The sequence below is a fragment of the Somniosus microcephalus genome, chromosome 4 (assembly GCF_052327205.1).
Source record: "Somniosus microcephalus isolate GS21.2 chromosome 4, FLI_Smic_1.0, whole genome shotgun sequence".
Taxonomy (NCBI): Eukaryota; Metazoa; Chordata; class Chondrichthyes; order Squaliformes; family Somniosidae; genus Somniosus; species Somniosus microcephalus.
In genome coordinates, this window is record NC_140990.1 from 154,276,410 (window position 1) to 154,291,084 (window position 14,675).

Here is a 14,675-nt window from a genome sequence, read left to right on the forward strand (position 1 = left end):
CATTCACTGCTATGCTGAAGCTCCCTGATGCTGTAATAGTTAGACCAAGGTAGGTGTAGCTCATAGTGTGTCCTATAGTGGTATCACTGAGGGTAAACTGGTATTTGTTTTCCTGACATCTGGGTCTTTTCTGAAAAATCATGATGTTGGTTTTCTTTAGATTTACTGTTAGAGCCCAATTTTGGCAGTATTTGTCGAGTAGGTCTAGTTGTTGCTGTAATCCCTGTTCTGTGGGAGACAGCAGAACCAGGTCGTCCGCATCGAACAGGGACTTCACTTCTCCATCCAGGAGACGGAGACCTGGTGACTCGCTTTGCTCCAGCATGTCTGCTAATTCATTTATGTATATGTTGAACAGGGTCGGGCTCAAATTGCAGCCCTGCCGGACGCCTCTTCTCTGGGTGAAGAAATCGGTGCGTTTGTCTCCAATTTTGACCCCGCATTTGTTTTTCAGATACATTGATTTAATAAGGTCATAGACTTTGCCCCCTATTCCACACTGAAGAAGTTTATAATAGAGCCCTTCGTGCCATATAGAGTCAAAGGCTTTCTTGAAGTCGATGAAACAGGCGAATATTTTCCCATTTTTTGTTTGGTGTTTATGTTTTTCAATGAGGGTGTGAAGGGTATAGATATGGTCGGCGGTGCGGTGTTTTGGAAGAAAGCCTATTTGGTTTTTTCTGAGGATATTATGTTTGTTAAGAAAATCAAGTAATCTACTATTTAGAATACTGCAGAATAACTTCCCTAGACAACTGTTGACACAGATGCCGCGGTAGTTATTTGGGTCTGATTTGTTTCCACTTTTATATATGGGGGAGATTAGTCCTTGGCACCAGATATCGGGAAAACAGCCTGAGCGTAATATGATGTTGAATAGTTTGAGTATCGCACCCTGCATCTCCATATTGCTGAACTTGAGCATTTCATTTTTGATGTTGTCTGGGCCACAGGCTTTCTTTAGGTGGAGAGATTTTGTTTTTGTGGCCAGTTCTTTCCATGTGATTGGGGAGTCTAGAGGGTTTTGGTTGTCTTTAATTGTTGCTTCTAATGTGTGGAGTTTTTCTGTGACCTGATGTTGACTTGGGTTTGTTTTGTTTTTTGGGATGTCTTTGTAGAGGTTTTCAAAATGTGTTCTCCAGATGTCGCCATCTTGGATTGGTAATGCTTGCAATTGTGTTGTACTCAGGTTATTCCACATTTCCCAGAATTGTTTTGGATTGGTGGAGTTTTCAATTTCTTCGAGTATTTTGTGGGTATAGTTTTGTTTTGTTCCTAATGGTGTGTTTATATCTTTTGAGGGTTTCATTGTATCTAGTACGTAGGTCCGGATTGTTTGGTTGCCGATGCTTTTGGTTTGATATTTTTCTCAGGTCTTTTCTGGCATTTTTGCATTCGTGGTCAAACCATTTCATATTTTTATTTTGTCTTTTGTGATGCTTCCTCTTCTGTTTCACGAGGTCGGCTTTTACAGCTGCCTCATGGAAGATCATATTTATATCCTCTATGGCCGTGTTTACACCATCTCTGGTGATCTCATATAGATTTTCTTTAAATTTTGAAATTTTACTTGTGAGATCAGGTGAATTTAGTGCTGTGATGAATTTATCTCCACTGTCTGGGGCCCATCTGTATGTCTGGTTTATTTTATGTAGCTTACTGTGTTCCTTTTTTGTGTCTGTAGTTTGGGCAGAAAGTTTAAGGTACACATTTATTTGGTTATGGTCTGAGAGGGGGGATTGCTGCCTGACAGTGAATGCGTTGATATCGCAGGGGTCCAGGTCAGTGATTGTATAGTCCACCACACTAGACCCAAGAGTTGAGGAGTATGTGAGTCTCCCTGTCTCCCTAGGGAGTCCCCTCTGAACCTACCATTAACTATGTACAGGCCTAAGGCTCGGCAGAGTTGCACTACCTCCCTACCGCTTTTATTTATTTCACGATCAAGGTTGTTCCGATTTGCGATGGCTGGTGTGACATCTAAAGGGGTCTGGCCAAACACATGGTTGTTTCCCTGTGGGTCTATGAAGTCAGGTTCACAACCGGTCCTTGCATTTAGGTCCCCACATATTATCACCTTTCCTTGGGCCTGGAAATGGCTGATTTCCATGTGGAGAGTATCAAATAACTCCTCTTCGAAATATGGCGAATCTATTGGAGGTATGTAGATCGCACATAAGTAAACATCTTTTTTTGCTATTCCTATATTTTTATCTAGTTTTAGCCATACGTGTGATTTCCCCTGTTTTACCGGTGAGATGTGTTTGTCCAGTTCTCCCTTATACCACACCAATATTCCCCCGGAGGTTCTGCCCTTGCGTGTTTTAGTGTTCTTTACTGAGGGCACAATGATTTCATGGTACATTGGAGGACAGTGGGTCGGCATGTCCTTTTGGCACCATGTTTCTGTTAACACAATTATATCAATGTCTTTTATAGCTTTTAGGAATTCAGGGTCTGTACTCTTCATCCCAAAAGTTGAGGAGCGGAGGCCCTGGATATTCCAGCAGCTTATGTGGAAAGAACGCATTTATATAGTTCAATAAAACGAAATAAAATGGACCTATTTTGTGGGATGAGTGTGGAAACACTATTTTCTATAATGCTAAGTGATGATTTAGTATAAATTTCATGAGGCATGCACATATATCTATCTAATAATAGTAATAATACTGATAAGATAACAATAATGATAATGATAAATAACAATATTAATAATTTCTCCGGCTTTCTATCAGGCTGTTCAGCATCGTCATGATCTTTCTCAGTTCTTGGTCTACAGTCTGTGGTCTAGAGGGGGGTCTTGGGTCAGGTATAAAAGCACGGTTCTGTTGTCGGTTTTGTAAAGGGGGGTGGGGGACATTGGTGGTCCTGTTTGGGCTCCCAATGGTAGGGGGGGTGGGAGGGCTGCGTCTTTTGGCAGTGTTTATGAGGTTTCTTGCGAAGACCCACATCCGCTGTTTGAGTAGATGTATTTCGTCATAGAGGTCCCTTGTGTTGATGTTTGGATGATGGGCCAGGGAGACGTTGGGGAGGACAGAACATCTCGTGTCGATCTCCCTGTTGGTGTTGTGGATTATATAGGCTGGGGTGTCCTTTCTGGGCAGTAGTGTGGAGATCGCGATCCGCGCCTCGGGGAATTCCCTGCTGGCCTGTTCTGCCATCCTGCTCACCGCCCAAGCCGTGCCTTCCTGTAGGGTGCGTAGGTCGTTCGTGCCTGTGTGGATCACAATCCATTTGGGGCTTCCAAGGGATTCTTTGTTCAGGATCTTCATTGCTTGGCCTGTGTTGCTGCACCATTTTTTCAGGACTTGATGGTCTGGGAACAGCCTCTGGGGGTCCAGAAACTTTCCGTTGGAGTCGGTCAGCAGGACCGCCTGAGGGGCTGGTTTTTCAGACTGGGTAACAGTAGTCTGGGTAGGACTCGCCTGGTGGCTGGTTGTTGGCTGGGTTTCTGGGATATGTTGTGTGGCAGGAGCGGGGTTTGGGGCTTTCGGTGTGTCCTCGTTTGGGGGGGTATCTGTCGGTTTTTGTGTTCCTGTGTGTGAGGACTGGGTAGCAGTAGTCTGGGCATGACTCGACTGAGGGCTGGTTGGAGCGGGGTTTGTGGCTTTCGGTGTGTCTTCGTGTGGGGTGGCATCCGGCGGGTTCTGTGTCCTTGTGTGTGTTGTTTTTGTGTCCTCAGGTTTTTGGACCTTAAGAGGTTTGTGTTGCCTGCTGAGCCTTTCTACGGTCTCCTTCGTTTTGTTTAGTTGAGTACGGAGTTCTTTGATCTCATTTCTTTGCTCCTCTATGGTCTTTCTCAGCTTGTGGATGGTGGACTCGTGTTCTGTTTTTAGCTGTTTGAATTCCTCCTTCAAATTCTTGGCCAGTGTTTCTCTGTATTCGTTGAAATCAAGTTCTAGTTTGGCCAGATTCTCTTTCATCATTTTGTTTTCGTTGAGAGGTGTGGGGGGGGTGGAGATGTACAGGGAGGTGTTTTCCTCTGCTGGTCTCTCTTCTTCTTCCTCCACTTGGCTCTCCTCATCCTCTGTTCGACTCTCTTTTGCTTCCTGTCCATTGGTCCTCTTTGTGTCTGCCTTAGTTTTCAACTGGGGGAATTCCTTTTCGAAGGTGTCCAGATTTTCCACATTCCCCTGTATCATGATCTTTCTATTTTTGTTGTAGTAGCTTATGGTTAGCAGGGGGTCATCTTTATCTAGGTTTCCATCTTTACATATTTTCAGTCTGCCTCCACTGCCAATACCTTCACTGGAGACGTATGTGTAGTGTTTTTGTAAAGTCTCCTTCCAGGAGGTGACGTATTCGGTGTAGAATATGAGGTTGTTCTTCAGCTTAGTCCCTTTGTGTGTGGTATAGTCCACGTAGAGGATTTCTGGGTTATTTTTTAGTGTTGTGTACTTGTATTTTTCCTTTGCTTTATTTTTTGTGCATTGCTCAGGATATATCATTTCCCTGCTCATTGTAGTCGTTTGTTTTTTGTCTCAGATAGATAACTTTTTTTTTCTCTTTTTTGTGTCGTGTTCCACCTTAGCCCACTTTTAGGTCCAAAATTGGGAGTTTTTCAGGGGTTCATCTTTGATATAGCTGCTCTTAAAGGTTTATCTTTCTCTTTTTCTCACAGGCTGTTGGTTCGGGTAGTTTATCGTTTCTCTCGGGTTTCTATTACTTTTCCTCGCGGGTTTGTTGTTCTTTTTTCAGGTTTTTTTTTTTTTTTCGAGCTAAATTTAAATAAAATTAAACTTTTTCCGAACTAACTTTAACTAAAATGAAACTTAGGTAGAGTTAGGTAAAACTTATTTCTCCGGCTTTTTCTCTCCAGCTGGTGTTTCCTCTCCTCTCTCTCTCTCTCTCTCTCTCACGCTCCGTCTCTCTCTCTCTAGGTGCAGTTACCTCTCTTTGCTCCTTTTCTCCTTTCAGCCGTTTCCCTTCGTTCAAATTTCGCGCTCTCAGCTCCCAACGCTCTCTTCGGGCTTCTGCCCTGGCCCCAGCCCCTCGGCTCGGCTGTGCTGTCCCGGCCCGGTGTTTGTCCGAGTTTCTCCGACCCCGGAGTTTCTCGGGTTTCAGGCCCTGGGCTTGCTCGCTCTCCAGGCCCGACCCGATCCCTACCTCTCCACTCGCCTCTTTGACTGGCTCGGGCCGCTCCTCCCGGTCTGGGTCTTCTCCTGTTGCTGCTCGCTCTCCTTCTCTCCGGTGCCTCGCTCGGCCCGGTTCCTCGGGCCTTTCTCCGGCTTCAGGCTCCGTGCTCCGGTTGCTGCTCGGGCTCTGCTCTCTCTCTCTCCCTGTTTTGGAGTTCTCTCTCTCTGTTCCCGGTTTCTCTCTCTCTGTTCCCGGGTTTTCCTGCGCTGTTCTGGCTCCGATCCCCCGGCCGCTGTTTTGCTTTGAACGGTCGGTTGCGCGGCGCCTCTCGCGGGCTGGAATGTGGCTGAAACACGGGGGAAGAAAACAACCCTCTCTGTCTCTCTCTCTCTCTGTCTCTGTCTCTCTCTGTCCGGCTATACAATCAAAGGTTATAGAGCGTACCTACACATGTTATATCAAAAGAAAGCTTATCATTAGGGGACTCTCGTAGGCGTATTTACTTTTTCGTCACAAAAATTGTTATGACAATATACAAAAAAGGCTCAAAAATCCTACCTGTCATTAGCGTTGACTGACGTGCTGCTTGACCAATCCTACAGTTCACTCACCTGATGGTTGACCAATCAGTGCGTCACGAGCGGGTCCTAATCCTCCAGTCTCCCTAAACTTCGCCGCCATTTTTTCCATCCCCACAGGGACAGCAACACCAAAACAAACCTCCACATTCCGGCTCCCGATCCCGCTCCTGCCCTGCTGGAGCGGCAGGTAAGTTGGGCTCACTCGGGCCGTGCCTCGCAACTGCTCGGCCCGACACACACAGTGGTTGGGGGAGTGGCAGCGGCTGGCCGTCAGCCGCGCGATCCGCGGGGGAGCTCAGCTCGGGTCCGTCTCGGCCGACAGCCCGGCCGCGCCTCAACCGCTAGGCCCCGCACGGCCACTATCACAACAGCACCGGGCCTCAGGCGCTAGGCAGGGAGAGGGGAGGGAGGGAGAGGACAGCACAGGGAGACGAGGAAAGGGACAGAGAGGGGGGACACACGGGCAAGGAGACCGCGCGGCCCAAAATTGCCCTGGCAACGCCCGGCACCCCTGCTAGCTGAATATATTTAAGGTGGAGATAAACAGATTTTTGAACGATAAGGGAGTCCAGGGTTATGGGGGGCGGGCAGGGAAGTGGAGTTGAGGCCAAGATCAGATCAGCCTTGATCTTATTGAATGGCGGAACAGACTCGAGGGGCCGAATGGCCTACTCCTGCTCCTACATCTTATGTCAGAGAATGCCGAGTGAGGGGACAAGTAGCGGAATGGATTGCTAGCTGGCTTCAAGACAGAAAGCAGAGAGTAGGAGTAAAGGGTAGCTATTCATAGTGGCAGAAGGTGGGTAGTGGTGTTCCACAAGGATCAGTGCTGGGACCACTGCTGTTCACAATTTACATTAACGATTTAGACTTTGGAAATCAAAAACACAATTTCTAAATTTGCAGATGATACCAAATTGGGGGGAATAGTCAATAATGAGGAGGACTGCAACAAATTACAGGAGGACATTAATAAACTTGCAGAATGGGCAAATAATTGGCAAATAAACACAGACAAATGTAAGGTATTACATTTTGGTAGGAAGAATAGGGAGATCACATCACTTGGAGGGTGCGAGTCTAGGTTGGGTAGAGGAACAAAGGAGTACAAACACACAAATCACTAAAAGTTGAGCCACAGGTTAGCAAGGCCATTAAAAATGCAAACCAAGCACTAGGGTTTATTTCTAGAGGGATAGAATTGAAAAGTAGGGATGTTATGCAAAACCTGTATCGAACCTTGGTTAGACCACACTTGGAGTACTGCATGCAGTTCTGATCGCCATATTCTAAAAAGGATATCGAGGCACTGGGGAGGGTGCAGAGAAGATTTACAAGGATGATACCAGAAATGCGAGGGTATACATATCAGGAAAGGATGAACAGGCTGGGTCTCCTTTTTCTCTTGAAAAGGGGCTGAGGGGTGACCTAATAGAGGTCTTTAAAATTATGAAAGGTTTTGATAGAGTGGATATAAAGAGAATGTTTCCACTTGCAGGGAAAAGCATAACTAGAGGCCATCAATATAAGATAGTCACCAAGAAAGCCAATAGGGAATTCAGAAGAAACTTCTTTACCCAAAGAATGGTGAGAATGTGGAACTTGCTATCACAGGGAGTGGTTGCAGCGAATAGTATAGATGCATTTAAGGGGAGGCTGGACAAACATGAGGGAGAAGGCAATAGAGGGTTATGCTGATAGATTTAGATGAGGTAAGACGGAAGGAGGCTCGAGTGGTGCATAAACACTGGCATGGACTGGTTGGGCCGAATGGTCTGTTTCTGTGCCGTATATCCTATATAATATCGGCCTCCTCCTGAGGTCCCCACCACCACAGAAGCCAGTCTTCAGCCAATTTGATTCACTCCATGTGATATCAAGAAACGGCTGAGCACACTGGATACAGCAAAGGCTATGGGCCCCGACAACATCCCGGCTGTCATGCTAAAGATTTGTGCTCCAGAACCAACTGCACCTCAAGCCAAGCTGTTCCAGTACAGCTACAACACTGGCATCTATCTGACAATCTGGAAAATTGCCCAGATATGTCCTGTCCACAAAAAGCAGGACAAATCCAATCCAGCCAAGTAACGCCCCATCAGTCTGCTCTCAATCATCAGCAAAGTGACGTAAGGTGTCGTCGACAGTGCTATCAAGCGGCACTTACTCACCAATAACTTGCTCACTGATGCCCAGTTTGGGTTCCGCCAAGACCACGGGGCTCCAGACTTCATTACAGCCTGGGTCCAAACATGGACAAAAGAGCTGAATTCCAGAGGTGAGGTGAGAGTGACTGCCCTTGACATCAAGGCAGCATTTGACTGAGTGAGTGTGGCATGAAGGAACCCTAGTAAAACTGAAGACAATGGGTATGTGGGGGGGGGGAACTCTCCACTGGCTGCAGTCCTACCTAACACAAAGGAAGATGGTTGTGGTGATTGGAGGTCAATCATCACAGTCCTAGGCCCATCAGCTGCTTCATCAATGACCTTTTCTCCATCATAAGGTCAGAAGTGGGGATGTTCGCTGATGATTGCACAGTACAGGGTATATAAGAATTACTGTACAGAGACGGGCTATAAGGCTCAACCAGTTCGTGTTGGTGTTTATTCTCCATAGGAACAGTAGTCCTTAGAAACATAGGAGCAGGAGTAGGCCATTCGGCCCTTCAAGCCTGTTCCGCCATTCAATATGATCATGGCTGATCCTCTATCTCAATACCATATTCCTGCTCTCAACCCTTACCCCTTGATGCCTTTTGTGTCTAGAAATCTATCTATCTCCTTAAATATATTCAGTGACTTGGCCTCCACAGCCTTCTGTGGTAGAGAATTCCCCAGGTTCACCACCCTCTGAGAAGAAATTTCTCCTCATCTCAGTCCTAAATGTCCTACCACATATCCGGAGACACTGACCCCTCGTTCTAGACCCCCCAGCCAGGGGAAACGGCCTCCCTGCATCCAGTCTGTCTAGCCCTGTCAGAATTTTATACGTTTCAGTGAGATCCCCTCTCATTCTTCTAAACTCTAGTGAATACAGGCCTCGTCGACCCAATCTCTCATACGACAGTCCTGCCATCCCAGGAATCAGTCTGGTGAACCTTCGCTGCGCTCCTTCTATGGCAAGTATATCCTTTCTTAGGTAAGGAGACCAAAACTGCACACAGTACTCCAGGTGTGGTCTCACCAAGGCCCTGTATAACTGTAGTAAGACATCCTTGCTCCTGTACTCAAATCCTCTTGCAATGAAGGCCAACATACCATTTGCCTCAGCCCAAGTGCCTACCCTGTTCCCATACCCCTTTATCTCCTTTACCTTCAATGGCCTATTTAAATTAGTCTTAAATGTTGACATGATGTCTGCTTCAGTCTCCAACTCTGGTAGTGCATTCCGTGGCTTCAGTATTAGGTGTCATTCTGAAGAGATATGGAATTAAGGGGTAATGATGATAAAGAGGATAGGTGGGATTTAGGTCTATTTAAAAAAAAGTTAGTGGGTTATTGGGCTTAATTGTCTTTTTTCTGTTGATAAAACACTTGTATTTCTAACCAACACCACTGAATATTCCTTGGGTAAAGGTTTCTAGCGGTACTGGTGCATGTTTGTGGGGACCTGGCTTGTACAAAAACAGCAGCATCTCCCACACCACTGCCCCATTAAAGACGAATGTAAGAAATCACACAACACCAGGTTATAGTCCAACAGCTTTATTTGAAATCACAAGCTTTCGGAGCGCTGCTCCTTCTTCAGGTGAAGTGGAGAAATGCATAAAGACACAGCTTATATAGTCAGAGAATCATGTCAGATGTTTACAGGTAACCTTTCCAACTGCCATTTATCGCACCTCGGCAGAGAGATAATCACAGCAGTCAAAGGTGTGAATGGTGTCCAAACAGGTCAGTCAGGGAAACATTACATTGATGTTCATTGATGTCAAATAAAGCTGTTGGACTATAACCTGGTGTTGTGTGATTTCTTACATTTGTCCACCCCAGTCCAACTCCGGCATCTCCACACCATTAAAGATGTTACCGGTTAAGGGTTTTTTGGCATGAGTGCTTCTACTTAAGGAGCTTGTATAAAAGCACCTCCTGCTGCCTTATTGTCAGAGACATCCTGACACCAGTCATAGAATCATAGAAATTTACAGCACAGAAGGAGGCCATTCGGCCCATCTTATCCGTGCCTGCCAACAAAGAGCTATCCACCCTACTCCCAATTTCCAGCACTTGGTCCGTAGCCTTGTAGGTTACGGCACTTCAGATGCATAGCCAAGTACTTTTTAAATGTTATGAGGGTTTCTGCCTCTACCACCCTTTCAGGTAATGAGTTGCAGACCTCCACCACCCTCTGGGTGAAAAAAATTCTCTTGGAATCCCCTCTAAACTTCCGACCAATTGCTTTAAATCTATGCCCCCTGGTTATTGACCCTTCTGGTAAGGGAAATAGGTCCTTCCTATCCACTCTATCTAGGCCTCTCATAATTTTATACACCTCAATAAGGTCTCCCCTCAGCCTCCTCTGTTCCAAAGATAACAACCCACCCCAGCTTATCCAATCTTTCCTCATAGCTAAAATTCTCCAGCTCAGGCAACATCCTCGTAAATCTGATAGCAAAATACTGCGGATGCTGGAAATCCGAAATAACAACAGAAAACGCTGGAAAAACTCAGCAGGCCAGGGCAGCATCTGGAGAGAGAGAAACGGAGTTGACGTTTCAGGTCGAAGACCCTTCTTAACTCCGTGTTTCTCTCTCCACGGATGCTGCCCTGGCCTGCTGAGTTTTTCCAGCGTTTTCTGTTGTTATTCTCGTAAATCTCCTCTGTACCCTCTCTAGTGCAATCACATCCTTCCTGTAATGTGGTGACCAGAACTGCATGCCGTATTCTAGCTGTGGTCTAACTAGTGTTTTATACAGTTCAAGCATAACCTCCCCGCTCTTCTATGCCTCGGCTAACAAAGGCAAGTATCCGTATGCCGCCTTAACCTCCTTATCTACCTGTCCTGATACCTTCAGGGATCTGTGGACATGCACTCCAAGGTCCCTCTGATCCTCTGCACTTTTCAGTGTCCTACCATTTATTTGTATTCTCTTGCCTTGTTAGCCCTCCCCAAATGCATTACCTCACACATATTGCTCTCCAGTCTCTAACTGAAGCTTTAATATCTTAATTTGGGTTTTAGATGTCTTAGGAGGAAGTACCACACGTGAATTCAAATAAGAACATAAGAAATAGGAGTAGGCCATTTGGCCCCTCGAGCCTGCTCCGCATTCAATAAGATCATGGCTGATCTTCTCCCTCAACCCCACTTTCCTGCACTATCCCCATACCCCTTGATTCCCTTAATATCCAAAAATCTATCGATTTCTGTCTTGAATATACTCAACGACTGAGCCTCCACAGCCCTCTGGGGTGGAGAATTCCAAAGATTCACCACCCTCTGAGTGAAGAAACTTCTCCTCATCTCAGTCCTAAATGGCCGACCCCTTATTCTGAGACTGTGACCCCTGGTTCTAGACTCCCCAGCCAGGGGAAACATCCTCCCTGCATCTACCCTGTCAAGCCCTGTAAGAATTTTGTATGTTTCAATGAGATCATCTCTCATTCTTCTAAACTCTAGAGAATATAGGCCTAGTTTACTCAATCGCATCTCATAGGACAATCCCCCCCCACCCCAGGCATCAGTCTGCTGAACCTTCATTGTACTCCCTCTATGGCAAGTATATCCTTCCTTTGGTAAGGAGACCAAAACTGTACACAATACGCCAGGTGTGGTCGCACCAGGGCCCTATATAATTGCTGTAAGACAGCTTTACTCTTATACTCAAATCCTCTTGTAATAAAGGCCAGCATACCATTTGCTTTCCTAATTCTTTGCTGTACCTGCATGTTAACTTTCAGTGATCCGTGTACAAGGTCACCCAGGTCCCTCTGAACACCAACATTTCGCAATCTCTCGCCATTTAAAAAAAATACTCTGCTTTTCTATTGTTCCAACCAAAGTGGATAACAGTACATTTCTCCACAGATCTGCTCTACTCTGATAGTTTTGTGGATTGTAACCTTTCCAACCAAACCAATCCTTAACTGAAACGAGCTTTCCTAAGGGCTCCTTTGGCCAATTTAATTTGAAAGGTCATAATCTGGAAGACCTACTTTTCATCAGGTTTTCCTGAAAATTGACCTGTTTGGAGGCGATTTCCTCCGTTTTGTTCCATGGAGCAAGGCTGCAGAGCTTAGACTCTGAACAGTGTGTTTTTCTCATGAAAAACAGGCCTTTTATGTGTTTCTTTGGTCTCCTGTCATTTACCGAAGCCTCTTGGTGGAAGTGTCAAATGTGACATTCTTCCCCAGATAGCTTCTCACAGATGGCCTTAATATTGAACGCTAAAGGTTGTTATGCAGAGATCGGTCTTTACAAATATTGGAAGTAAATGGAATGATATTTTGTAATTAAGGGATGAGATGCAGATAATTGGCAAATTTCTGTTTGACTAATCCAAAGTACTGTACATTTCTTTAGACACATGCCTAATTGCTGTGCTATAATCTTGTGTTCTATCAGTTCGATGAATTGAATGCAGAAATGAAGAAGAAGGCATTTGACTTGCAACAGAAAGAAGAGGATGAAAGGAGAAAACAAATTGGATTAATTAAACAGGCAAGTACTTGTGCAGGTAATATGCTGTTAACTCATGGTTGGTGGTGCTATTAATGCATTGGGTGGTAGGAAAAATAATGGAATCCCCACTAAAGGAGAAAATAGAAGAACATCTAGAAACCAAAAATATAAGGAACAGTTAGCATGGATTTCAAAAGGGAAAGTCTTGCTTGACCAACCTCATTGAATTTTTTGAAGAGGTAACAGAGAGCAGACAATGGTAATGCAGTAGATGTAATTTGTCTAGATTTTCAAAAGGCCTTCGATAAGGTACCCATAATAGACTGATGAACAAGGTCAGAGAATGCGGAGTCAGGGGACAAGTAGCAGAATGGATTACTAGCTGGCTTCAAGACAGAAAGCAGAGAGTAGGGGTAAAGGGTAGTTATTCACAGTTGCAGAAGGTGGGTAGTGGTGTTCCACAAGGATCAGTGCTGGGACCACTTGTTCACAATTTACATTAACGATTTAGACTTTGGAATCAAAAACGCAATTTCTAAATTTGCGGATGACACCAAATTGGGGGGATAGTCAATACTGAGGAGGACTGCAACAAATTACAAGAGGACATTAATAAACTTGCAGAATGGGCATATAATTGGCAAATGAAGTTCAACACAGATAAATTTGAGGCATTACATTTTGGTAGGAAGAATAGGGAGATCACATCACTTGGAGGGTGAGAGTCTAGGTGGGGTAGAGGAACAAAGGGATCTCGGAGTACAAATACACAAATCACTAAAAGTTGGGCCACAGGCCTTTTGAATATCTAGATAAATTCCATCAATGCATTGCCATTGTCTACTCTGTCACCTCTTCAAAAAGTCAATAAGGTTGGTCAAGCAAGATTTTCCCTTTTGAAATCCATGCTGACTATTAATTATTATATTCTTTGTTTCTAGATGTTCTTCTATTCTCTCCTTTAGTATAGAGGCACTGGAGAGGGTGTAGAGAAGATTTACAAGGATGATACCAGAAATGCAAGGGTATACATATCGGGAAAGGATGAACAGGCTGGGTCTCTTTTCTCTTGAGGGGTGACCTAATAGAGGTCTTTAAAATTATGAATGGTTTTGATTAAGTGGATACAGAGAGTTTCCACTTGTGGGGAAGAGCATAACTAGAGGCCATCAATATAAGATAGTCACCAAGAAATCAAATAGGGAATTCAGAAGAAACTTCTTTACCCAAAGAGTGGTGAGAATGTGGAACTCGTTACCACAGGGAGTGGTTGCAGCGAATAGTATAGATGCATTTAAGGGAGGCTAGACAAGCATATGAGGGAGAAGGGAATAGAGGGTTATGCTGATAGATTTAGATGCAGAAAGACGAGAGGAAGCTCCAGTGGAGCATAAGCAGCGGCATGGATTGGTTGGGCCGAATGGCCTGTTTCTGTGCCGTATATCCTATGTAATCATAGTCTCAGGCACGAAAAGCATGTCCAATTTAATTTCTCTTATTTTGTCATCTTGAGATGTATGTGTTTTGTTCTACGTAGACCATAGATGAAGTACATGATTGTCACAAATGGAAGTTGAGAATCTTTGTTTAAGTAGAGCTTTCTTCTAAACTGGCACAATTCTCACTCTTGATTACCTTGATAAATGTTGCTGTTCAGTTGTAATTTCTGAATGTTGACCATAGCGTCTGTTGCTGAAGCCAAGTATCTGAGAATTAGACTGAAGTATTGAAGTTTTGGGAGAACTTGGCTGGGAGTGGAGTGTCCTCGATTATCATTTTGTGTGAATGCCAACCAATTGTAACAATTAAATATGCAAATAGACATACATTGGAAAACTTGAGTGTCAATAGGTAGTGTAGGTATCCGAGCAACATGAGACTAACTAATTGTCCCTGCTGAAATCCTCTGATTCGTAGGCAAGATTTTTAAGCACAAGAAGGAAGGGGTTACTAGTATAGAAGAAAAAGAACAGGGGCAAGTTGAAGTCTGGCTGGACTGGGGGAAGATGAAGATGTCCAACTATCAGTTAGCTACTCTTGCTGCTTCTCTTTTCAGCTCCTGGGCCCCAAGCTAAGAGCACCTACACATTCTTGTTCACAGAAAGGGAGCACAAACATAGAAAACTTTAGAAGGGAATACATAATCATCTTGTGATAGAGCTGCGTTCTACAGCATCTGAATCTAGGTGGATTCGATCAGCACCTCACCTGGCACCATTTGTTAGGATTCCTCTATGTATAGTAGTGAGAAGATTATAAATACAATGACCCACCTGTGAATCCAGCAGGGTGTTTATTGGCAGTCCAAAGGTACAAAGTATTGAATTTATTTTGTTGGTAATTCCTAACTAGGATCTTTTGAAATTTTATGGCCTAATATAGCTGGACCTG

The 14,675-nt window shown here is 44.7% G+C and overlaps 1 protein-coding gene across 7 annotated transcripts in view; it reads left to right on the plus strand.

Moving 5' to 3' along the window:
* Positions 1-14,675, plus strand: part of pcnt (pericentrin) — a 355,160-nt gene that overhangs the window by 93,947 nt on the left and 246,538 nt on the right. For all 7 annotated transcript variants that reach the window (XM_085985359.1, XM_085985354.1, XM_085985358.1 and 4 more), the window contains one exon: positions 12,228-12,323. In XM_085985359.1, the coding sequence (XP_085841485.1) occupies positions 12,228-12,323 (96 nt within the window). The remainder of the gene's footprint in view (positions 1-12,227; positions 12,324-14,675) is intronic.